Genomic DNA, 26,445 nt, shown 5'->3' on the forward strand with positions numbered 1-26,445 from the left:
GGATGGTTGTGAGCCACCATGTGGTTGCTGGGATTTGAACTCTGGACCTTAGGAAGAGCAGTCGGCGCTCTTAACCACTGAGCCATCTCGCCAGCCCCTAGAACTGATTTTTATGTGAATATGTTATCCTAAAACTTTGCTGAATTCACTGATTAGTGTATGGAGTTTGTGTGAGTGTTTGCATGTGCATCCATATGTAATCTGTACATCTGTGAATGTTTGCTTATGAATCTGTATGCATTCTGCCATTCTCTGCATGGTCCCATGTTCATCTGTGTGTAGTATGTGAGTGTTTACACAAGCATTTGTATGCAGTTGGTCAGTTTGTGTGTGTTTGCACATTCATCTCTGTATAGTCTGTTAGTGTGTATTTTCATGGGCATCTATGAGTAGTCTGTCATCTGTGTGTGTTTCTATGGCATCTGTGTGCAGTACCTATGTTGGTGTGTGTTTATAAAGGCGTAAGTATGCAGCATGTGAGACTCTGTGTGCTAGTAGATGAATCTTCAGGCAGTCTGTAAGTCTGTGTGTCTGCACTTGCATCTGTGTGTGGTCTATAAGTCTGTGTGGTTTTGTTTGCACAGTCAACTGTGTGCTGTCTGGCTATATTTGCACAGGCATCTGTGTGCAGTCTGTCAGCCTGTGTGTGGCTTGCCTGGCCATTAGTTTACAGTCTGTCAGTCTGCATATTATGTATTTTCTCAGACATCTTGTGCAATGTGTCAGCTTGTGAGTGTTTGCACAGCCCAGCCATCTCTGTAGTGTGTCATCCTGTGTGCATTTGGATATATATCTTTGTGCAGTCTAATTACAAAGCCATCTGTCTGCAGCCTCGGTCTCTGTGTGTTTACATAGACAACTGTATGCAGTCTGTGAGCCTATGTTTTGGCACGGGCATCAGTATGCAGTCGCTAAGCTTATTTGAGTTTTCATGTGTAGTCTGTCTGTGTACACTGGAGATCAACTACATATATGATCGTGTCATCTATGAACAAGCAATTTCACTACTTCCTTTATTATTTGGATATCTTTTATTTCTTCTTAGTATCTAAAGTGATCCAGCTAGAATACTTAATATTACACTGAATATTGAATGTAAGGGCCACATGAAAGCTGGTATATGCAATTTGATATATGATTTGTTTATTAGTTGTATGGTAATTTTGAACAAATAATTACAATGAGATAACTTTCACTCTCATTTGACATCTTCATATTGTGTATTACTTAATTCTACCTTATGTTAACAATTGAAAAAATTAAAAGCTTCCAAGCCAAATAGAATAGAAAAAGGTAAATGAGACCAAGATAATGACATACCCAAATTATCATTTGGTTGCCACTCTGTCATGAAAAGGTTTGACAATGCCTAGGAAAACAAAGTTAAACCATTTCTCTCTATAATTCTGATATATGCCCCCACAGTGATTCAAAGCAACTTACAAATTGTATTTGAGACATGAGCAAAACTATTCTCCAGCCTTAAGGGGACACTTTTGACTTCTGTCCAATTACCCATAACAAATATTAACAGTAAAGGAAATGCGGTGAGAATTTCAGTCAGTTCAAACTGTAGGAGTCAAAATCCAAACCATGTGTGATCTCCATCAGCTCTGAGCAGTCACTGCTATTGCTTTGATAACATTGCTGTTGAGGAGGTGACATTAGAAAGCCTGAATGTTTGTATGAGAATCAAAGCAAAACGGGTAAACGGGTCTTGAATGTCTTGTTTTACTTGACGTTTGTGACTGGGAAATATTCTGTGCTTAATTTTAGTATTGTATAAACGGAACCTGCAAAGAAGTTAATTACACAGGAAATGACTGCAACGCCACTAAGAAGTGCAAAGGGAATGGGGTGAGTGGCTCTGTCCGTAGTTTCACAGGTTAGACTACTGCGGGGGGGGGGGGGGGACTCAAAGCCAGTTCTGGATAAGTGACAGCTATGTTGTTCTTTTTTTTTTTTTTTTTTTTTGAAAGCCATAGTGGTTTTATTAAGATAGTATACCTGCATGCACTGAAAACACAAGAAAACAACCTCACTGTTTGAAGGACTCACCATGCAAAATGTTGAAAGAACAAATCTAACCAACACACAAGGGTTAAGCATGACACCTTGCAGAGTTTGAACTTTATTGTTACTCAGTATCCGCTGCACAGCAGACAAGGCAAAAATAAGCTGCACAAATATAAGGTTTCCTTAAAAATCAAGCAAAAAGGTTGCTACTAAAAACCTTAACAGTCAAATTAGGGAACAAAAGCAATGCCTACAAATCTTGTTTGAAATATCAATAACTTTGTGAAAAAATTTGGCAGAATTTTGTCATCTCCTTTCTTCTTTTTTTTTTTTTTAATATTTTTATTACATATTTTCCTCAATTACATTTCCAATACTATCCCAAAAGTCCCCCATAGCGCCCCCCACTTCCCTACCCACCCATTTCCATTCTTTTGGCCCTGGCATTCCCCTATATTGGGGCATATAAAGTTTGCAAGTCCAATGGGCCTCTCTTTCCATTGATGGCCGACTAGGCCATCTTTCGATACATATGCAGCTAGAGACAAGAGCTCCAGGGTTCTGGTTAGTACATCATGTTGTTCCAAAAATAGGGTTGCAGATCCCTTTAGCTCCTTGGGTACTTTCTCTAGCTTCTCCATTGGGAGCCCTGTGATACATCCAATAGCTGACTGTGAACATCCACTCCTGTGTTTGCTAGGCCCCGGCATCGTCTCACAAGAGACAGCTATATTTGGGTCCTTTCAGCAAGATCTTACTAGTGTATGCAATGGTGTCAGCTTTTAGAAGCTGATTATGGGACGGATCCCTGGATACAGCAGTCTCTAAATGGTCCATCCTTTCATCACAGCTACGAACTTTGTCTCTGTAACTCCTTCCCTGGGTGTTTTGTTCCCAATTCTAAGAAGGTGCACAATGTCCACACTTTGGTCTTCATTCTTCTTGAGTTTCATGCGTTTATCAAATTGTATCTTATATCTTGGGTATCCTAAGTTTTGGGCTAATATCCACTTATCAATGAATACATATTGTGTGAGTTCTTTTGTGATTGTGTTACTTCACTCAAGATGATGCCCTCCAGGTCCATCCATTTGGCTAGGAATTTCATAAATTCATTCTTTTTAATAGCTGAGTAGTACTCCATTGTGTAAATGTACCATAATTTCTGTATCCATTCCTCTGTTGAGGGACATCTGGGTTCTTTCCAGCTTCTGGCTATTATAAATAGGGCTGCTATGAACATAGTGGAGCATGTGTCCTTTTTACCGGTTGGGACATCTTCTGGATATATGCCCAGGAGAGGTATTGCTGGATCCTCCGGTAGTACTATGTCCAATTTTCTGAGGAACCGCCAGACTGATTTCCAGAGTGGTTGTACAAGCTGGCAATCCCACCAACAATGGAGGAGTGTTCCACTTTCTCCACATCCTCGCCAGCATCTGCTGTCACCTGAATTTTTGATCTTAGCCATTCTGACTGGTGTGAGGTGGAATCTCAGGGTTGTTTTGATTTGCATTTCCCTGATGATTAAGGATGTTGAACATTTTTTCAGGTGCTTCTCTGCCATTCGGTATTCCTCAGGTGAGAATTCTTTGTTCAGTTCTGAGCCCCATTTTTTAATGGGGTTATTTGACTTTCTGGAGTCCACCTTCTTGAGTTCTTTATATATATTGGATATTAGTCCCTTATCTGATTTAGGATAGGTGAAGATCCTTTCCCAATCTGTTGGTGGTTTTTTTGTCTTATTGATGGTGTCTTTAGCCTTGCAGAAGCTTTGTAGTTTCATGAGGTCCCACTTGTCAATTCTCGATCTTACAGCACAAGCCATTACTGTTCTATTCAGGAATTTTTCCCCTGTGCCCATATCTTCAAGGCTTTTCCCCACTTTCTCCTCTATAAGTTTCAGTGTCTCTGGTTTTATGTGAAGTTCCTTGATCCACTTAGACTTGACCTTAGTACAAGGAGATAGGAATGGATCGATTCGCATTCTTCTAAATGTTAACAACCAGTTGTGCCAGCACCATTTGTTGAAAATGCTGTCTTTCTTCCACTGGATGTTTTTAGCTCCCTTGTCGAAGATCAAGTGACCATAGGTGTGTGGATTCATTTCTGGGTCTTCAATTCTATTCCATTGGTCTATTTGTCTGTCACTATACCAGTACCATGCAGTTTTTATCACAATTGCTCTGTAGTAGAGCTTTAGGTCCGGCATGGTGATTCCACCAGAGGTTCTTTTATCCTTGAGGAGAGTTTTTGCTATCCTAGGTTTTTTGTTATTCCAGATGAATTTGCAGATTGCACTTTCTAATTCGTTGAAGAATTGATTTGGAATTTTGATGGGGATTGCATTGAATCTGTAGATTGCTTTTGGCAAGATAGCCATTTTTACAATGTTGATCCTGCCAATCCATGAGCATGGGAGATCTTTCCATCTTCTGAGATCTTCTATAATTTCTTTCTTCAGAGACTTGAAGTTTTTATTATACAGATCTTTCACTTCCTTAGTTAGAGTCATGCCAAGATATTTTATATTATTTGTGACTATTGAGAAGGGTGTTGTTTCCCTAATTTCTTTCTCAGCCTGTTTATTCTTTGTATAGAGAAAGGCCATTGATTTGTTTGAGTTAATTTTATATCCAGCTACTTCACCGAAGCTGTTTATCAGGCTTAGGAGTTCTCTGGTGGAATTTTTAGGGTCACTTATATATACTATCATATCATCTGCAAACAGTGATATTTTGACTTCATCTTTTCCAATTTGTATCCCTTTGATCTCCTTTTGTTGTCGAATTGCTCTGGCTAGGACTTCAAGTACAATGTTGAATAGGTATGGAGAAAGTGGACAGCCTTGTCTAGTCCCTGATTTTAGAGGGATTGCTTCAAGCTTCTGACCATTTACTTTGATGTTGGCTACTGGTTTGCTGTAGATTGCTTTTATCATGTTTAGGTATGGGCCTTGAATTCCTGATCTTTCCAAGACTTTTATCATGAATGGGTGTTGGATCTTGTCAAATGCTTTTTCCGCATCTAAGGAGATGACCATGTGGTTTTTGTCTTTGAGTTTGTTTATATACTGGATTACGTTGATGGATTTTCGTATATTGAACCATCCCTGCATCCCTGGGATGAAACCTACTTGGTCAGGATGGATGATTGTTTTGATGTGTTCTTGGATTCGGTTAGCAAGAACTTTATTGAGGATTTTTGCATCAATATTCATAAGGGATATTGGTCTGAAGTTTTCTATCTTTGTTGGGTCTTTTTGTGGTTTAGGTATCAGAGTAATTGTGGCTTCATAGAATGAGTTGGGTAGAGTACCTTCTGTTTCTATTTTGTGGAATAGTTTGTGAAGAACTGGGATTAGATCTTCTTTGAAGGTCTGATAGAACTCTGCACTAAACCCATCTGGTCCTGGGCTTTTTTTAGTTGGGAGACTATTAATGACTGCTTCTATTTCTTTGGGGGATATAGGGCTGTTTAGATCATTAACCTGATCTTGATTCAACTTTGGTACCTGGTATCTGTCTAGGAACTTCTCCATTTCATCCAGGTTCTCCAGTTTTGTTGAGTATAGCCTTTGGTAGAAGGATCTGATGGTGTTTTGGATGTCTTCAGGATCTGTTGTTATGTCTCCTTTTTCATTTCTGATTTTGTTAATTAGGATGCTTTCCCTGTGCCCTCTAGTGAGTCTGGCTAAGGGTTTATCTATCTTGTTGATTTTCTCAAAGAACCAGCTCCTTGATTGGTTGATTCTTTGAATAGTTTTTCTTGTTTCCACTTGGTTGATTTCACCCCTGAGTTTGATTATTTCCTGCCGTCTAGTCCTCTTGGGTGAATTTGCTTCCTTTTGTTCTAGTGCTTTTAGGTGTGTTGTCAAGCTGCTAATGTGTGCTCTCTCTAGTTTCCTTTTGGAGGCACTCAGAGCTATGAGTTTTCCTCTTAGAAATGCTTTCATTGCGTCCCATAAGTTTGGGTATGTTGTGGCTTCATTTTCATTGAACTCTAAAAAGTCCTTAATTTCTTTCTTTATTCCTTCCTTGACCAAGGTATCATTGAGAAGAGTGTTGTTCAGTTTCCACGTGAAGGTTGGCTTTCTATTATTTATTTTGTTATTGAAGATCAGCCTTAGTCCATGGTGATCTGATAGGATGCATGGGACAATTTCAATATTTTTATATCTGTTGAGGCCTGTTTTGTGACCAATTATGTGGTCAATTTTGGAGAAGGTACCATGAGGTGCTGAGAAGAAGGTATATCCTTTTGTTTTAGGATAGAATGTTCTGTAGATATCTGCCAGATCCATTTGATTCATAATTTCTCTTAGTTTCACTGTGTCCCTGTTTAGTTTCTGTTTCCATGATCTGTCCATTGGTGAAAGTGGTGTGTTGAAGTCTCCCACTATTATTGTATGAGGTGCAATGTGTGCTTTGAGCTTTACTAAAGTTTCTTTAATGAATGTGGCTGCCTTTGTATTTGGAGCATAGATATTCAGGATTGATAGTTCCTCTTGGAGGATTTTACCTTTGATGAGTATGAAGTGTCCTTCCCTGTCTTTTTTAATGACTTTGGGTTGGAAGTCAATCTTATCAGATATTAGAATGGCTACTCCAGCTTGTTTCTTCATGCCATTTGCTTGGAAAATTGTTTTCCAGCCTTTCATTCTGAGGTAGTGTCTATCCTTTTCTCTGAGATGAGTTTCCTGTAAGCAGCAAAATGTTGGGTCTTGTTTGTGTAGCCAGTTTGTTAGTCTATGTCTTTTTATCGGGGAGTTGAGTCCATTGATATTAAGAGATATTAAGGAAAAGTAATTGTTGTTTCCTGTTATTTTTGATGTTAAAGTTGGCATTTTGTTCTTGTGGCTGTCTTCTTTTAGGTTTGTTGAGGGATTACCTTCTTGTTGTTTCTAGGGCGTGGTTCCTGTCCTTGTATTGGTTTTTTTCTGTTATTATCCTTTGAAGGGCTGGATTCGTGGAGAGATAATGTGTGAATTTGGTTTTGTCGTGGAATACTTTGGTTTCTCCATCTATGTTAATTGAGAGTTTGGCTGGGTATAGTAGCCTGGGCTGGAATTTGTGTTCTTTTAGTGTCTGTATAACATCCGTCCAGGATCTTCTGGCTTTCATAGTCTCTGGTGAAAAGTCTGGTGTAATTCTGATAGGCTTGCCTTTATATGTTACTTGGCCTTTTTCTCTTACTGCTTTTAGTATTCTATCTTTATTTAGAGCATTTGTTGCTCTGATTATTATGTGTCGGGAGGTATTTCTTTTCTGGTCCAGTCTATTTGGAGTTCTGTAGGCTTCTTGTATGTTCATGGGCATCTCTTTCTTTAGATTTGGGAAGTTTTCTTCTATAATTTTGTTGAAGATGTTTGCTGGTCCTTTGAGTTGAAAATCTTCATTCTCATCCACTCCTATTATCCGTAGGTTTGGTCTTCTCATTATGTCCTGTATTTCTTGGATGTTTTGAGTTAGGATCTTTTTGCATTTTACATTTTCCTTGATTGTTGTGCCGATGTTCTCTATGGAATCTTCTGCACCTGAGATTCTCTCTTCCATCTCTTGTATTCTGTTGCTGATGCTCATATCTATGGTTCCAGATTTCTTTCCTAGGGTTTCTATCTCCAGTGTTGCCTCATTTTGGGTTTTCTTTATTGTGTCTACTTCTCTTTTTAGGTCTAGTATGGTTTTGTTCATTTCCATCATCTGTTTGGATGTGTTTTCCTGTTTTTCTGTAAGGACTTCTACCTGTTTGATTATGTTATCATGTTTTTCTTTAAGGATTTGTAACTCTTTAGCAGTGTTCTCCTGCAATTCTTTAAGGGATTTTTGTGCTTCCCCTTTATTGTCTTCTGCCTTTTTATCAGTGTTCTCCTGCATTTCTTTAAGTGTGTTATTAAAGTCCTTCTTGAAGTCCTCTATCATCAGGAGATATGCTTTTAAATCCGTGTCTAGCTTTTCCGGTGTGTTGGGGTGCCCTGGACTGGGCGAAGTGGGGGTGCTGGGTTCTGATGATGGTGAGTGGTCTTGGTTCCTGTTAGTAAGATTATTACGTTTACCTTTCGCCATCTGGTAATCTCTGGGGTTAGTTGTTATGGTTGTCACTATTTAAAGATTGGAGCAGAAGCTGTGTTCCACTCACCAGCAGTCTCTAAATCCTGCGGCGGGGGTCGTGGGTAGCTGACGGTACCCCGGTGCTGGTCCAGCCGGAAGAGGCCTGTGGTCCTACTCAGGCCGTTTTTCTGCTTCCCTAACTAATGCAGTCTCTGGTCCCGCGTGCAATTGGATTGGAGCAGAAGCTGTGTTCCACTCTCCAGAAGTCTTAAGATCCTGTGGTGGGTGTTGTGGGTAGCTGGTGAGTGTCAGCTGACCCTGCGCCCCAGCTGCACAGGTGCTTTCCTGACCGGAAGAGGGTTGTGGCCCTATGTAGGCCGGATTTCTCTCTCCCCAACCAGAGCAGTCTCAGGTCCCGCGTGATTGGACTGGAGCAGAAGCTGTGTTCCACTCACCAGCAGTCCCAAAATCCTGCGGCGGGGGTCTTGGGTAGCTGGCGGGTGTCAGGCAACCCTGCGCTCCCGCTACCCTGGCGCTGATCCGGCCGGGTGAGGCCTGTGGCCCTACTCAGGCCGGTTTCTGCTTCCCTAACTAATGCAGTCTCAGGTCCCGCGCAATTGGATTGGAGCAGAAGCTGTGTTCCACTCACCAGCAGTCCCAAAATCCTGCGGCGGGGGTCGTGGGTAGCTGGCGGGTGTCAGGCAACCCTGCGCTCCCGCTACCCCGGCGCTGATCCAGCCGGATGAGGCCTGTGGTCCTACTCAGGCCGGTTTCTGCTTCCCTAACTAATGCAGTCTCAGGTCCCGCGCAATTGGATTGGAGCAGAAGCTGTGCTCCACTCACCAGAAGTCTTAAGATCCTGTGGCGGGTGTTGTGGGTAGCTGGCGAGTGTCAGCAGACCCTGCGCCCCAGCTGCCCAGGTGCTTTTCTGACCGGAAGAGCAGCTATGTTGTTCTTAAAAGACATGTCCACATCTAGTGGATTAATACGAGCAAACCAAGTGAGCTACTCTGATGCTATGAAGTGAACTGGATGTTTTTGGGAGCACATTTTTATTTTCTCTCAATTGCTTATCTGTTTTAATGTAGTAATGTAAAATCCCCATGGCCCAGGCACCGGGCTTTATTTTCTTGATATTTACTGGTTTGGGTGCGAAGCGTCTTTGTTTCCTTATTTTCCTAAAAGGAAACCAGTGTGTAGTATAATCAACAGAAGATGATTGGACTTGAACTTATCCAGATTTTCTACATTCCCTTTTATAATTTCTAAATGTGTTAGATTTGGAGTGTGTGGACGGCCTGGCATAGAAGAGCCTGCCCTCCCTTTGCTTGTGTTCTCTGGAATTGTGATTGTTGGCAAGATCTGTGGCTCTCCTCTCTTAGGTCTTTCTCTCAATATTTTGTTCTTTATACTTTTAACAAGGCAGAAGAGAACAATAGATATTATTACATTTTTTTATATTCTCCATTGGACACACTTTTAAAAATAGATTATTATTTGTTTAATTATTTTACCTTGACATTTGGGATTTGCTAAAACTTTTTAATTCATGTTTATTTGTATTTCACTATATGTATTGTGTTTCAAAAAAACCCATTTTTAAAGAAAACCTCACTTATGTGGCTCTGATATTGGACTTCCTTCCCTGTTCCTTGGGTTTATTTTTCTATTTCCTTATTAGTACCACATTTTTATGGTTACTGTGGCTTTTTAGTTTATCTGGATCATAAAGCAAAGCTATCTATCTTCATCTCTTATTCAACAATGAAAAGTATTGGTTGTTCTACACACTGTTTTCTTTAAGTACATAATTTAGCTTGGCAGATCTGTGTATTGATATCCATGAGATAGCTTGGGTTGGGTTTATGCTGATTCTACGGTTCAATTGGTAAAATCCAACATCCTAATTCTGTTCCATGAGCATGGACTATCACTCCATTTCTACACATTTAAATATTTTATTTAATCAGATTTTTAGTTTTCTTAACATAAGTCCTATTCATAAACCATTCAGTTCATAAACAAGCATGCCACTTGTACTTGTGTGGATGGTATTATATTCTTAATCCCAGATTCTTATGCTTCACTACCATAAGAAATTGATTTATATATGTAAGGTTTGCATCAGACAACCTTGAAGAAAATATTTTTGAGGATTTCTCCACTATGTGTGGAGTAAGATTGGCTTGGAGCTTTTCTATCATGGCACATGGCGTGTGGCCTGGGAGCTAAGCTAAAGCTCGCCGGATGGGGGCAATCTCCTCCCTTTCCGTTTTCATGGCTTGTATGTAAGTTGACACTTCTCTCTTAAAAATTTTATCTGATGTATGAGAGAACAAATCTGGGCTTAATGCTTTCTTTTAAAAAAATAAACATTTATATAATGCTGTCACTTGATATAGAAGAATTCATTGTTTTTCTGTTCACATGCATTTCATGGATTTTTTTTTCCTTTGGGGGAATAAGTCTATTTCTTGAACATGTTTCATAGATTTATTCTTTTCTTTGCCTATAGGTCTATACTGATGGCTAGAGATGAAGCATGTTTTGTTTGTTTGTTTGTTTGTTTGTTTGTTTGTTTGAGACAGGGTCTTGTTGTAGCCCAAGCTGGCCCTGAGCTCGATATGTAGCTGAGGTTGACCTGAAGTACCTGGTCCTCCTGTCTTAGCCTCCCAAGTGCTGAGTGAGACGTTTGACTGCCATGGCCAGAACAGTTATGTTAGCAGCTGGGCACTACTTACCTCCCACCTCTGGAGAGCAACCGAGGACAAAGACCATGGGTTTGAGAGTCTCTCGGATGAATGCCAGGGTTTTAAATTACAGTAACAAAAAGAAAATTAGAACATGTGCTTGATATGTGCTTTCTTATTGGGGTTTCTAATGTGTCCCTGCCTGGTGTACTTTTGTTTACATTTGCCAATAGAAGCATTAGTATATTTTTTGATCTTTCACTTTTAAGTTACTGTCTATCTCCACATTTTAGTAAAATTGTTACTGCATATATCATAAACTATTTGCTACTTGTGTTTCCCCTTTATCCATTTCCTTTCACTTTAGATTGAATACTTTATAATTCCTTGTGTTTTTCTACTTTATACAAAGTGAATTATGGACTGCAACCTTAGGACAATTAATTTTTTAATTGATACTTGTTCCTACACTTTTTTCTTTTATGCCACCAGCTCAGATAGAAGCGTCCTCTCTCTGTGGACATCTGTATCTTGAACTTTTTATAGCTTTGCATGCTCTGTATAACCTTGATCTCTACATCCTGTGGTTTGTTGGCTTTTGGGGACTTTGAGGTCTCATATATTATAAGGGATCCTATGCATTATGTCAATTTCATTTCACAAGAGCCATGGATCGCAAGGGAAATCATATTTTCTATTTCAGGACAAAGTTTTTGTCATGATAATTTTCTCCTTTTTATGAGAGACATAGAATTCTATAATAGCACCGTGTTCAAAGTCTAGATGGAAATTTGTTTTGAGAGATAGATATTTAGAGGTAGATACAGGTTTTCACTTTCAAATAAATCATCTTTTTTTCTAAAGGATTAAAAGATTCCCCCCTCCCAATCTTGAAAGTCTCTTTCTTATCCTGCCTGCTTCTTCTAGTCCTTCTAGCAAAGTAGACACTGGGTTCCTTAGTGGACACTGGGTTCTTTAGTGGACCCTGACTTCCTTAGTCCTATATTACTCAGATTGTTATATTGCTCTTCTAATTCATTTTTTTTCTGGAGATTAGAAGCTTTGGCAACAACTATCTAGGATTGTGGGTTTTGTTAATCTTTCCTATTAAAAAAGCTATCTAAATATGTGGTCTGAAATGCCTTGCCTTCAGAAGGGCTGTAGAACATGATGCATTTGGTATTGGTCTGCTCTAGATGACTTTCTCAAGGTTACTGAAAATACAATAATAAAAAGTTCAAACTAATTCACAAAATGCTACAAATGGTTGTATAAGCCTAAATAATTTCTCAGTAGCACTCAAATCTTACTTTCCAAACTGTAGATTCACATACCTATTGTCGATACTCCACACAGTAAGCAATAGACATGGACACACATAGATTTAAAGTCTACTTGAAGGGGTGTGGGGGTGAAAGGGAGGTGAGGAGGTGAGGAGACCCAGTGGGTGTTGTGAGATACTTTTACTGGGAAATAGGAAGATGTCTACTCACCTCAGCTGGAAAAAGAATGCTAGGGCAGAGTCAGGATACCACCAAAGCCCAACTTGTTGAACCAATAGGTTTTATTAGGGTAAGTTAGAGTATGGCTGAGGGGTTACTTCTGGGGATAGAAATGACTCAGGACAGCTATATCATCAAAGCTCACCCGTGCATTGGTGATAGCTTACAAATCTGGGAACCTGGAACACACTGCATAGTCTACAGGCAACTCAACAGGTTGAGAGTATGCTTCTCCGGTATCTCAGGCGATCTGAGTCTCCTCCAGGCAGCCTGGCTGGTCTCTGCCTCTTCTGGTCTAAGAATGTCTCCTGGTGGTCCTTAGGGCTTATATGAACTCTTAAGCAGGAAGGGATCTGGTGGATCTGTTCAGCTTCAGAGACTTCCTGAAGCCTTTGAGTTGTTTTCTTCCTGAGCTTTTGAGGCAAGCCCTCACTGTATAGCCCAAGTTACCTTTGGCTTTTCTGAGTGCTGGGTTACAGTAGTACATCACCACATTTTATTGTTCATGGTTAATGTTTACTTTTGCTTCTGTTTTATTTCGGGGAAAAAAAAATCAATGGCATACAAATTGTTGATCAGCTGTTGAAAGGAGGGCAGGAAAGGAAATTAAAGTATCCATGTCAGCTCATAGTAGATGTTTCCAAACTAAAGAAATAAGGCAATATTTGTGAGGGCTGAAGAGGTGGCTCAGCAGCGGAGAATGCTTGCTGATCTTCCAGAGGGCCCAAGTTCAGTTCTCAACCCCCACGCTGAGTGGCTCACAATGTCCTGTGACTCCAGGTGTAGGGGAATCCAACAACCTCTTCTGGTCTCTACAAGCTCTGCACTCATCTCCACACCCCCCTCCAGCACATACATACATACATACATACATACACACACATACATACATACATACATACACACACATACATACATATATGCATACATACATACGTAATTAAAAATAAAATAATTTTAGAAAGCTTCTACAATAGGAGATCTCCATATGGTTTCTAGTTGACCCTCCCCATAGGCCCACCTTTAGCCTGCTCTCCACTTGCCACTTATTCTTCTTATCTTCCTTCCCAACCCCTTCCTCCCCTGCTGCCCATTTTCTCTCTTATTCTCTTCTCTGCCTGGTCCCTTACTAGATTCCTAGCATCCATACTTCTTTGGCTTGTAGCATGCGTACCCAAGAGAAAACAAGCACTATTTGTTTTTTTTTTGTTTGTTTGTTTTTTTCCCTTGGGTGTCTGGGTCGCCTCGCTGTATCCATTTACGTTCAACTCTCATAATTTCATTTTTTTCCCTAACAGCTGAGTAATATTCCATAGCGTAGATGCACCACAGTTTCATTATCCATTCGTCAATGATAGACACCGAGGCTGTTTCCAATTACTAGCTATTATGAGAAGAACAGCAATGACCACGGCTGAGCAAGTGCCTCTGTAGTAGGATGAGGCGTCCTTTGTGTATATCCCTAAGAGTAGTATAGCTGAATCTTTAGATAGATTAATTCTCTGCTTCCCGGAGACTCTCTAAGCTGATTTTCACAGTGGCTACACCACTTTGAGCTTCCACCAGCAATGAATAACTGTTCAACACACCCCTCACCGACACATGCTGTAATATGTATTAGTGATCTTGGACATTCCGTCTGGGGTAAGATAAAATCTCAAAGTAGTTTTACCCAGCATTTCCCTGGTGACTAAGAATGCTGAACTTTCCTTCAAGTGTTTCTCAGCATACTAAAGTGTTTCTCAGCTGACTAAAATGTCCATTGCCAGGAAAGGGTTACATCTGGTTGAGTCATGAGTCCTGTGAATGCCCCAAACATCACAGGCTGTTGCCAAGCCTCTCTTCACATCTTGGTGGTAAGGCCATACTTACTTCTGCCATCCAACATGGAGAAGCCAAGCTGGGGTCCAACTAGAAACATCACCCTAAGTGCCCTCATTCCTATTGCAGGAAGGTGCTCTGCGTGCAGCTAGGGGGAAAGTTGGTCATCAGTCACCCAGTTACAAACCCTGTGATCTACAGCAGTGGTCTGCCTGCATGAAAACCTGCACTGATAGGATAGTGCCACAAATATCATGGTTGTAACCAATCGCTTTCCAACTGCAGTTAAGGCCCACTCCATGAGATGGAACCAATACCCAACAAATGTGACCCAGAACCTGAGATTAGAAAAGCCAAGGACCTGGGGACACATGACTACAGTTATCCTGCTAAACGGACGTAGCAATAAAAGGAGTCAGAAGAAGCTATTGCTACATCCGTAGATCTGTTCCCTCACTCAAACCCTTTCCAGAGAAGCTTGTTCTTTCAGTAGAAGGGAATTAGCACAATGGCCCACAGCTGGCCAAGGTGCAGACAGTGAGAAACTTTGGAGCACTAAATGCTAAATGGCGCATCATCATCAAACCCTTTGCTCAAGGTTCAGGCAGGGGTCAGGGGTCTATGAGGAAGAGAAGGCAGAGGGGCTATAACAGCCGGAGTTGATGGTTGACTCCACGGGAGCAGAATCTTCTAGACAGAGCAGCACTGATGCACACATGAACTCATAGGACTCACAGGACCAGCTCAGGTTCAGGCTAGATGGAGTCCCAGGACTGAGAGGGGGTGGTGAACACAGCACCCAACCCCTAAGAACCTATTTCTGTAACTGATCCTCACTGGCAAATCTTTTTTTCTTCAAAAGAGTGACATTAAATACATCAACTGTACCACAGTACAGGCCCCATATAATTGGCCAAGACAAATACACTCCAGAATTTGGGAGTTTGTGTGCGTGGGGTGGGCTTTTTGTTTTGTTTTGTTTTGTCTGGCATGTTTCTTTTATTGATATTTTGTTTTTTGATTTTTTTTGGAGAGAGAAGGAGAGAGAGAGAAGGAGGAGGAGGAAGAGGAGGAAAGGGGAGGAGGGACAGGGAAAGGGACAGGGAGAGAACGTGAAGTTGCATATATGGGATCTGGGAATAGTTAAATGAAGGAATAAACAATCAAAATATCCTAAATGAAACCATAATTTAAAAAGGCTTTTTAAAAGTATAACTATAATAAAAATACTTTAAAATTGAATCTTTTTTAAAGGCTTATTTAGGGGCTGGAGAGATGACTGAGCAGGTGAGGCTTGCGGCTCTCTCGCTCTCTCGCTCTCTTGCTCTCCGCACTGGTACCTCTCCATTAACATGCACATTCTCACACACATTAAAAGTGATCAAAGTATCTTTTAAAGACGATATTTGTGAAAGTGGTTGATTCATCTCTGTGACCATAAAGATCATGTGGTAGTTAGTTTTGTTCTTTGCTTTTTGTTGTTGTTTTGTTTTTTTCTGTTTTGTTGTTTGTGGTTGGTTGGTTTGGTTGGTTGTTGTTGGCTCCTTGAGTTACCTTGGAAGAGGGAGCCTCAATTGAGAACCCTCCTCCATCTGATTGTCCTATAGGCAGGTCAGCAGTGCTATTTCTTGACTAATGATTGGTGTGTGGGGCCAAGCCCACGGTGGGAGGTGTCACTGCTGGCAGGGGGTCCTGGGTTGTGTAAGATAAGTCCTAAACAAGCCACAGGGGCCAGACCAAGAGGCAGTGGCCTCTGCTTCAGCTCCTACCTCTAGGTTCCAGCCTTGAGCTCCTGCTGACAGGGATGAGCTGCTAGCTGCAAGTGTAAGCCCCAAACCCTATCCTTCCCAAGCCGTTTAGGTCATGGTGTTCATCACAGCAATAGAAAGCACAGACTGGCATGTCATAAATTTACTACATCTCATCTTTAGAAGATTATTGGAGAAGATAAAGCACTTTTTAAAAATAGAGAATAGGAATTAAATGTATTTTCACATCGTGGTCATGTATGCCCTTGATTATGCCACCAGTGACTTTTTCTAACACATTCCTCATATTGTATAGCTACAAAAACCTTAAAAATATTCTACGTATTTCAATCACTTATATCAGATTTAACTACTAAGATGATTCAAAATGACTGCATATTTTTCCATTTTAGATATGTAATAACTTTGGTAATTGCCAATGCTTTCCTGACTACAGGCCTCCAGATTGTAACTTACAGATTGGATCACCAGGGGGCAGCATCGACGACGGGAACATTCTCAGAACTGGTCAGTAAAACTAAACTTCCAAAGCAAGTAGTGCATTGCCCTCTGTGGTATTAGTCAATAATTAATAATAATAATAATTTTGACATCTTAGTCAAATCTTTCACAGCCCGATTACTGATAAATTAATTTGGTATCATATTTGTAATGAGTTTTCTCAGAGGCATTCAACCAACTTAATGAAGTCAATGGAAATAGAATTGTCTCTTAAGTTTTAATAAATACCGTGAGGTGGATTTTAAAAGGTTTTATATATATATAATTAATAATAATTCATATTATTAAAACTGGACATTATTGAAAAGCATCTCTGGAATACACTGTCCATTCTGAATGAAACTTAGAAAAGTGTACAGCAAAGCATAAATGTATTCTCTATACCAGGAAATAACGGTAAGTCACACTCTGAACACATGCGCATAGTGTCCTTGTTTCTTTGGTGAGTAAAAGCAGTATCATAAGCTACTCGCTGGTCCAATCATTCATTCCCTCATTCATCGCTGGTCCATCATTCATTCCCTCACGAGCATATTACCAGGCATTTGGAGAAGGGATAATATTGAGATCCATGTTTCAGGACGTCTATATATACAATAGCATGGAGGTTTAATAATGAAAGTATATTATCCAGTAAGCAACGGTGTTAGCTATATTGGCCTGAAGTAGACATATAAAGGGACAATGAATAGTTGATTTATATATCACATATTTGAAAAATAACGATGACTAAAACACGGTTGTGACTCAGCACATGAAACAAAAGGATCAAGGGTACTGTAAAAAGTTTTATGAGAGAGTCAGGGGTTAGACCGAGCAGGAATATAATCTGTTTAAATGTGTATAGTGAGAGCACGTGACTAATCTCAACACACCAGAGTCTGAAGCAGGGGAATTGCTACAAGTTTGAGGTTTACCTGGGCTAAAGTGGAAGACCCCCAACTGTGTTAGTTAGAGTTTCTCTTGCTGTGATCAGACACCACACTCACCCAACTTTGGGCTCTCCCTTTTCTCTCCCCAATGGTGGTGGGTTCTCCTGTGGGGCCCATGACATTTCCAGCCACTGTTTCTTGCCAAGTCAGGCATTGGAACGCCCATGATCCATGGCTGGGGAAGACTACTGACTGCTTTTCTTCCTGCAGTTGTGTGTGCAGCACTTTCCAGCACCGTGAACATTCTCCGGTAGAGATAAAACTTCTAGGTAGTGACAGATGGACATTGTTGTGTCCCGTGATTCAATTATGTAACATCTTCTGCAAAAGGGTCTTAACATCCCATCCTAGGGGTGACCGAGAGTATCCGCTGTAGCCTGCAGTGCTTGTTGGGTCTATAAAATCTCATTGGCCGAAAACTCAAAAAGAGGTAGCCTACCCCCGATACCAAACTTTTGGTTTGTTCACTTCTGGTGTCTAGTAGAGGCTTTATCATCCCATTCTTGCATAAGTCCATTTAAACTCTGGTGTGTGTGTGTGTGTGTGTGTGTGTGTGTGTGCGTGCACACGTGCACAAACTTCTACAGTAGTAATTTCCATATGAGTTTCTCAAGAAATCCTTAGTGCAAGTTGTCCCTCCCTGTATCCCCGCTACCCTGCCTTCCCATCCCCCACTCTACTATACCCCTTCCTCTTCCTTTATTCCTTTCTAACCCTTTGACCACTGTGTTTTCTCTCCCCTGCTTTAAAAGACGTCATCCATGACCCTTTACTAATTTCCTGACTTCTCTAGCTATTCCAAAAACAAACAAACAAACAACCCCACATGTATTTGAAGATCCAAAGCTAATACCTACAGATGAGAAAACAAAAACAAAATCCTTGAATGTTTGCCTTTCTGGATCTGTGTTACCTCACTCAGAATGATTGGTTCCGGTTCCATCCACTTTCCTGTGAATTTCATTCTCCTTAACATCTGAATAATATCCCCTGTGTAGCTGTCCCACATTTTCATTATCCATTCACCAGTTAATAGACATTTAGCTGTTTCCACTTGCTGGATATTTTGAGTAGAGCAGCAATGAAGATAAGTGACCAGTCATGCTATAATAGAATACAGGGAGTCCTTTGGGTATATGTCCCAGATTGGTAGTGCTGGATAGTGTGATAGATGTATTTCTAGCTTTTTTGAGAAACGTCGCTCATTGTTGTAGTGGCTGCACAGTTTTTGCCCACACCCAGCAGTGAATAAGTCCCCCTGCCACACCCACACCAGTATTTATCATTATTTCCCCATTCCGTAAGCTGCCGCTTCACTCAGGCCATCATTGCGTCCTGGCTGCTCAGAAGCTTCTTAGTCTCCTGAGGTCCCACTTCTCAATTGTTCATCCTGATATCTGCACCACAGGGCTCCTGTTCAGGGAGTCCTGTCTTGGGCCAATGAGTTCAAACCTAGTCCCCATTTTTGCTTCTGCTGGATTCACAGGATAAGGACTTCTGTTGAGGTTCTCGATCCTCTGGAGTCCAGTCCTTTCTTGCAGAGATAAGGAGATAGTCTCCGTCTTTGACGAGCACCACTTACTGAAGATTCTGTCTTTTACCCGATGTGCATTTCCTGTCCCTTTGTAGACACTCAGGTGCCTGTAGCAGTGTGGGCTTGGATTCTGGTTTTCAGTTATATTCTGTTGACCCATGTGTTTGTTTTTATACCAGTCCTGGGCTGTTTTATTACTATAGCTTCGTAACATAAATTGAAATCTGGGATGAAAATACCTTCAGCAGACTTTTTTTATTGTTATTTAGTATTATTTTGGATATATATATATATATATAGTGTTTCCCTGTGGAATTTAAGATTTTTTTTTTCAGTTTCTGGGAAGGACTGCGTTGGGATTTTGATGTGGACCACATTGATCTGTAGATTTCTTTTGGTAGGTTGTCCATGTTCACAATATTGATCCTACCAATCCATGAGCATAGGTGGTCTGTCTTCTAATATCTCCTTCCGTTCTGTTTTTTCAGCTTTATAAATCTTTCATTTCGTGAATCTTTCACTGCCTTGGTTGAATTTATTGTAAGATAGCTGGCACCTGCATACAGATGTGGTGTAGGTGCAAAGAGGAATTTTTGTAGGCATAAAATGTTACTACTACATGGAAAGACATGGTTTTATCAAAACGTATTCATCCATGGAGAGAGGCTTATCTTCCAAGCCAGTGGATAAAGGTTTTAAAACAATTTTTTTCTGGATTTTCACTTAGGCTTTGTTAACAGTGAATTCTTAAATATTTAAATGAGAGTTACTATTAAATTATTCATAAAATAATGATTTGGATCAGGTTGAGCAGACCTGGTTCTTCCAGAATTTGTGACCGTGAAGGAAACCTCCAGTGTCCTTTGTTTTTGCAGTGTTTGAAATACACAGCATTGTTCTTTTTTTTTTTTTAAAGATTTATTTATTATATGTAAGTACACTGTAGCTGTCTTCAGACACTCCAGAAGAGGGCGCCAGATCTCGTTGCGGATGGTTGTGAGCCACCATGTGGTTGCTGGGATTTGAACTCTGGACCTTCGGAAGAGTAGTCGGGTGCTCTTACCCACTGAGCCATCTCACCAGCCCCACAGCATTGTTCTTATCCACAGATGCTCTGCTGTGGACACGGGAACCTTTCCCTCCTTTCTAGAAGAGCTTAGAGCCCTGGGATGTGGGTAGTAGGTTGGTCAGTGTTATCTTTTGAGTTACTGGTGTTACCAGTGAACCACATGAGGTGAACTTCATTCCAAGCATGTATACAGCACCAGAATATTTAAATAAATATGCAGAAAGCATCAATGGGGAAAATAACTCTATGGAAAATATATAATGTGAGTTTGAAGTGGAAAATATATAATGTAAGTTTGAAGTGTTCTCTTATTTTCCCCAGGATGGTTGCTTGTGGTTTGTCAAAGTATTAGCCACGTTACACACACGTGACATTAAAGAGACTCAGACCAATCCGTCCTTTCTGGTGTTTCCTTTCCAGAGACGGCTTTTGCTACAAAGCGCCTGAGTAAGAATGAGGACAGCTGGGTGATCCTGGGCTTCTTCATCTTTCTGCCTTTCATCATAACTTTCCTTCTTGGGATCATGAAGAGAAACGAAAGGAAAATCGTACCTCAGGGAGAACACAAAATATGAGGGGTAAATATTGCCCACCCGGTGTTAGCTCACTGGGTTAACGGACTTGCGCCTTCAGTAGCTTTGTAAACTCATACTTAAGGCCTCTTAACATCTTACCGTTCTCTTCTCTGCACTTGCGTTCCCTGGATCTTTTCCTGAAATTACACGCTGTTCCCCACATTCATGCATGCTTTTCTGGCTTGTGCTTCTCTCTGGACATTTCGCTCACAGACGGTAAGAAACTCTGATTGCCCAAGTGAAACACTTTTGCTGCTATTTTAACTGTGGAGGGAAGGCCATCAGTAAGAGGCCAGATAAAGAAGCCATAAAGGAATCTTCACAAGTACATCCCAGGATTCCTAAACTGCTGGAGTAAGGAACACTGTAACCTGACACCACAAAGCTGTTAGCCTGGCGTCCACTGGCTGTGCCCTTTGGCCAAACTGCCCACATTAGATGACCCTGATTTCCATGTCTTGTAATGGCAGAGACTGCGCAGTTGGTAATTATATACACAGCCATTCAAGCTGACCTCCCAGAACTGCCTCAGGCCAATTTTAAATATACTCTTTTGCACATTATACATGCATACAAAGAGACTTACCCTGACTGTAAAAGGGCACCCAAATAGAGACATGCATGCCCCAATAGTCCATGGTATCTCACTACAGACACCAGTTGCTGTCAAGGCTGCTGCCTTGTTTTCCCAGTAAACTAGCTTTCTCTATGATGTTCTAAAGGATGAAATCACTAACTGCTAGTCCACTCCCTGTCACCATTCTTACTTTTCTGCCATATTCTTATAACTAGAGTACGGTTTGAATACCACATGTGGCAAATGACAATGGGCTGTAGGGATCTCCACACTTGTGAAAATTTCTCAATGGGAGGTCAGCTGCAGTTTCTGATCTTTTATTGATGCCTTTTCTCCATAATAACTTACTACCATAGTACTTATAGTGTATAAAGAACGAGAGCTGGATCCACACGTGGTTCTGGAAGCCGGGAGGTTAATGTTTGAGAGGCTGCATCAGGTTAGGTCCTTTTTGATGGGGCTATTCTCTGAAGAAGAAGAAAAAAAAAACCACCCAGATATGGCAGATATGGCAAAGTGAGAGGTACATCCAAGAGATCCACCAAGCTGACTTTCATAAAAGACCAGTTCTCAGGACAGCCTAGCTAGCTTGCTAGTTCATGAAGCTGTGAGAGGCTTGGTTCATTCACAACCTAACCACCTTTCAAAGGTTCTGCCTTGCTCCTCTTCTTAATGCTTCACAAGGAGGGTTATGTTTTAACATGTATTTTGGTAGGGGCAATTAATCTCTAAGAATTACAAATATGGTTTCAACATTGAAGTGTGTTTCCCTTTGGAAGGTATTAGTGATCCATTTTATTAAGATATTTTCAGTTGTACACATGTTATATCTATACTGCTTATGTAGAAGTGGGTCATACTAGAAGAGAAGAAGAGCAAGAAAAAGAAGGAGGAGGAAGAGGAGGAGGAGAAAAGAAGAAGGGGAAGAAGGAGAAGGAAGAGGAGGAGAAGGAGGAGGAGAAGGGACAGGGATGGAAGACAGAATACAGAAGATGAAAGAGGAGGAGGAAGAAAGAAAGAAAGAAAGAAAGAAAGAAAGAAAGAAAGAAAGAAAGAAAGAAAGAAAGAAAGAAAGAAAGAAAGAAAGAAAGAAAGGGAAGGAGAGAGAGAGGGCGGGAGGGAGGGGAGGAAGGAAGGAAAGACGGAAGGAAGGATGGAAGGAAGGAAGGAAGAATTCTTTATGAAGAAAAAGGAAAAACAGACTCAAAAGGAATGCTTGAATTGGATGCTATTGAGAGGATTGTTTATCCTGCAAATAACGTACTCAGAGCCCCTGCATAGTTAATTAGCAGAGGAGAAAGCATTTTTTCCTTATAGAAATATATTCATTTTCCTTATGTGTGTCAGCTCTTGGTGCAGTCTAATAGGTCATGGAGCTGTTCAGAGATGACTCCTTGCATTGGAAGTGATAACCCAGCCTTGCTTCCCTTCCCACCCAGTTCACTTGGCACTTGTCGCTCAGCCCTCACGGTGCACCCCACTTCTCTGTGCCCCTGCCAGCATGGACCAAGCAATTCCGGCTGCCATGCCTTCTCTGCCACAGCGGACTGAAATTCCCCGAAACCATAAGCCTAGATCTCAATTATGTTTTCCACAACACTGAATATATATATGACTTTAGGATCAATAAAAATGAAAGACCTAAGTGTACATGTTTCAGGCCCACCGGGAGATCTCAACGCCATGCTTGGCTAAGGAAATTGCAACTGTGCTTAGCGTGCCAGCTGGGGCATGGTTGTCACCAGGTGCCTTCAGCCATGCTGATGACAAATGTAAAAGAGAAAGTAGAACAGAAGGATCTGAAATCTTGCGGTTTCTGCGCATAAGAATATTTAAAGCCTCAAGCACAGCCTGTGCAGACACGGCAGTTGTCATAGGTGAACATGTCAGCACCCATATGCACAGATTAAATGTTGCTCTTTCCCAGGCCAGCATAGTTTTCCGTTTCCTGCTCTTCCTAAAGTGACTCTCGGCTTTCACGAATTCTTGGTGGGAAAGCAAATTAAGAAATAGATTCAGGGGCTGGAGAGATGGCTCAGCCGTTAAAGGCTAGGCTCACAACCAAAAATATAAGAAATAGATTCAGAAAGTAATTTTATTAGCTTTTGAGAACAGCAGAGTGGGAAAGCCATCAACCTCAGCAGCTGTCCAGAACAGGGACATGGAAGAGATGGAGAGGAGGGAAGCCATGCCCTTTACTACATAGCTAGTGAGTGAAAATATTGGCTGATCTCAAAAATCAACCCTCAATCAATCAATATACTTGTACAGGCTAGGGGAAATATTGTCAATAGATGCAAGACAAGAATGTGATAGAATCAATGCATTTACCTTGTATATCTGTACATTTATTCAAGATCTTGTCATTTTTCTGGCCCATCCTAACATGAACATCTTTATCAGATTCATTCTCCTCCATGGTTGAATTTTCCCCAGACCCCAGATCAGCTGCATCCGGCACGTGCCATTTGAGCATCGTCTCTTCCTCCTGCATACCTGCCTTAGATGACTGTCTCATACTTTTCCCCCCTGGGCTGCCTTTTTATACGCTTGGTTCAAATTCTAGTGACACCTAAGTCAATAAACCATAAACGAGTTTAATCTAAAGCCAACGGTGTTTGACTCGGATGCAGAATAGACTTGTGGGTCCGAAAACACAGGTTCAGAATCGTTTCGCCAAGGAAAACAGACCTGGGTATGTCTCATGTCGAGTGGTCAGAACTGACAGGAATAGGGCAAGCACACCGTACAGCCACGTCAAATATCTGATTGCATCATAAACACATCCTCCCCACACCAAGAATCATAACACCGAGTGTGCATTAGTCTGTGTTGGCTTCATGCTCTTTCTCTTATAGCAATAGGGAGAGGGGTGCAGTCTCTTCTTTTCAAACGTTGTTTTGTGTAGAGCTGTGGTCCTCAACCTTCCTAAATGCTGTGACCCTTTAACACAGTTCCTCACGTTGTGGTGAGCCCCAGCCATAAAATTATTTTTGTTGCTACTTCATAACTGTAATTTTGCTACCTGTTTATGAATCATAATGTAAATACCCGATACACAGGATATCTAATATGGGATCCCTGTGAAAGGGGCCATGACCCCGCAGGCTGAGAACTGCTGGTGTAAAGAGAAAGAGATGGCCTTCCGAGAGTTACCTGAAGGCAGCCAGTGACAGTTGGATTTTCTCCATCTCAGTACCACGCTTATCTTAAGGCATTGAGATCACTGTGGAAACCTAACCCAATGAAATGACCGTGGATTGAGGATCATTTCTAGGACAAATAAATGAGGTACCCTCTGTGGCACAGCCCGAACCCCTTGACTGTGTTATGTTCTCCATGGCACAAGTGCAGACCAACTAGCGACTTTGCCTCTGCAGTGTGGGGGACAGACACAGCAGTAGGTCTGACTCTCTTGATTCCCAGCATCCTCACTAAGATGAGACCCAGCAGGAAACTGAACATTTGTACCCTTCCAATGCACTTCTTGTGAGACCACGCAGGGGCTGGTCTGTCAAGCCCTGGTCAGGCAGTTATACCCTGGGGTATTCTCCCTCTGCATGGAGAAGCGTGGGGTGATGACATCATGGCAAGTGAGTGTTACATCGGGAGAAAACTCAGCAAGAAGAGTTTCCTGAACCATTAATCCATTGGCAGAAAGGGGCACTGAGTTAGGGTCTTAGCTGTCCTGATACAGGAAGTGTGAGCAGAAACCCTGAACGACTTCTTTTGTGGTTTGTATTAATTTGGCAGCAACGGAAATTGTCGCTTGGCCTAAAGGGCAAACATAGCATTAAGCAGCAGGGTCTCCGGTTGATTGTAATTGCATACTGGTCTATCCTTTTCGGCCCAGACTTCACGTAGATCACTCACTCTGTGGGGTTCCTTCCTTTTCCCAGATGTAGAGAGGAAAAGACTATTTGGAGTCAGAGTGGCTACAGGCCGGCAAGTTGCGGAGGCTGCTTCAGAGAAGGTTTCGGGCCGCCGTTCTGACAAAAGGTTAGAAAGCAAGGCTAGAAATATGGGTTAGTGGTTACAGAGGACAAAATTAAAGTCTGACAACCTATATCATGCAGCTCACAACTGCCAGTAACTCCCACTCTGGGGAACTTGATATTTCTGGCTTCTGTGGACATCTGCACTCAGCTACACATACCTAAACACACACACACACATGCATATACATACATATGCACAACACACACACATATACATGCATACACACATGCACTTAAAAACTAATAAAAATAAATCCTTTTTAAAAAAATTAGACAGGGGAGATGGCCCTTTCCACATGAGCTCAGAATCCAGTTCGCACTTTAGACTTCGCTCCCGAGAGTCCAACATAGAAGCGAGTAATACTGCGACCCATAAATGAGGTCTGGAGAAGTCCAGGCTCAAAAGCTAAGTGACCTGGATGTCTTCCTCACTGTTTACAGAAATCCAGGTGTCCCTTGTGCATTTAGGGAAGCTGTTGGTGGCAAGTTATGGGGAAAGTGTTTGGGGTCATAACACGTGTTGTCTTTTGAGGCTGTTTTTCCCAAAGCCACCAGTTGGTTCCCTTGCCAGAAAATCCTGCCAGGGCCCTCTTTGGAACCGCATATGGTGCTGGAGCAACCAGTCCCCTGTGACTCACCCCTCCCTGACCTGGGGGTTAGATGTGTCGATCTGAAGAGCCCTACGAAGGTGCCACACATCATGGAATGCACATCCTACACGTCCATGATGTACCTGGCCACATAGTCGTCCCCTGAGTACTAACTAGTCCAGTAGCTCACAGTGAAATCACCCTTCCTACATCTTTTGTTGATCAGCTTCAGCAACTTAAAATGTCCAATTACACTGTTTGAATTGGCCACAAGATGGCACTGTACATTTATTGTAACAAAAAGAACCAAGCACCTTTATTTATGGCTTAGCCTGGCAGAGTCCTATTCCTTGATAGCAAAGCTTCTCTTTTGGTTTCTATTTAAGGCTAAGAAATACTATATTTTAATTTTTTGTATGCAGATATGGATGAACAAAAGTATGGATGAACAATTTATGGAGCAAAGTTACAAAGTTGAAATATTTAATTCTATTATTAAATATGTATATGAGGGTATTCATGTATGTGTGTGTACCTGTGTATGTGCCTGTGTGTTTCTGTGTATGTGTGTATGCATGTTCCTATTACTATGTTAAAACAACTTCACTATAAGCAACTTGGGAAGGAAAGAATTTGCTTCTGCTAACAGTTACATATCACAGTGCATCATGGAGGGAGGGCAGGGCAGGAACCTGGAGGCAGGAACTGAAGCAGAGGCCATGGACTGGGCCCTGCACCATCAATCACTAATCTAGAAAATATATCACAGGTTTGTCCCGAAGCTAATTTAGTGGGAGCATTTTCTCATTTGACATCCCCAT

The 26,445-nt window shown here is 41.4% G+C and overlaps 1 protein-coding gene across 2 annotated transcripts in view; it reads left to right on the forward strand.

Annotated features, from left to right (window-relative positions):
- LOC110299940 (disintegrin and metalloproteinase domain-containing protein 18) overlaps window positions 1-26,445 on the forward strand; it is a 70,461-nt gene that overhangs the window by 41,919 nt on the left and 2,097 nt on the right. The window contains exons 17-19 of one of the 2 annotated variants that reach the window (XM_021169912.2): window positions 1,777-1,857; window positions 16,241-16,355; window positions 20,305-20,462. In XM_021169912.2, coding sequence (XP_021025571.1) covers window positions 1,777-1,857; window positions 16,241-16,355; window positions 20,305-20,459 — 351 coding nt within the window. In that variant the 3' untranslated portion in view covers window positions 20,460-20,462. Of the gene's footprint in view, window positions 1-1,776; window positions 1,858-16,240; window positions 16,356-20,304; window positions 20,463-26,445 lie in introns of those variants that run through there. The other variant, XM_085844324.1, reaches the window with a different exon arrangement.

Source organism: Mus caroli, unplaced genomic scaffold (assembly GCF_978045245.1).
Source record: "Mus caroli unplaced genomic scaffold, Mus_caroli_1 scaffold_10, whole genome shotgun sequence".
NCBI lineage: Eukaryota > Metazoa > Chordata > Mammalia > Rodentia > Muridae > Mus > Mus caroli.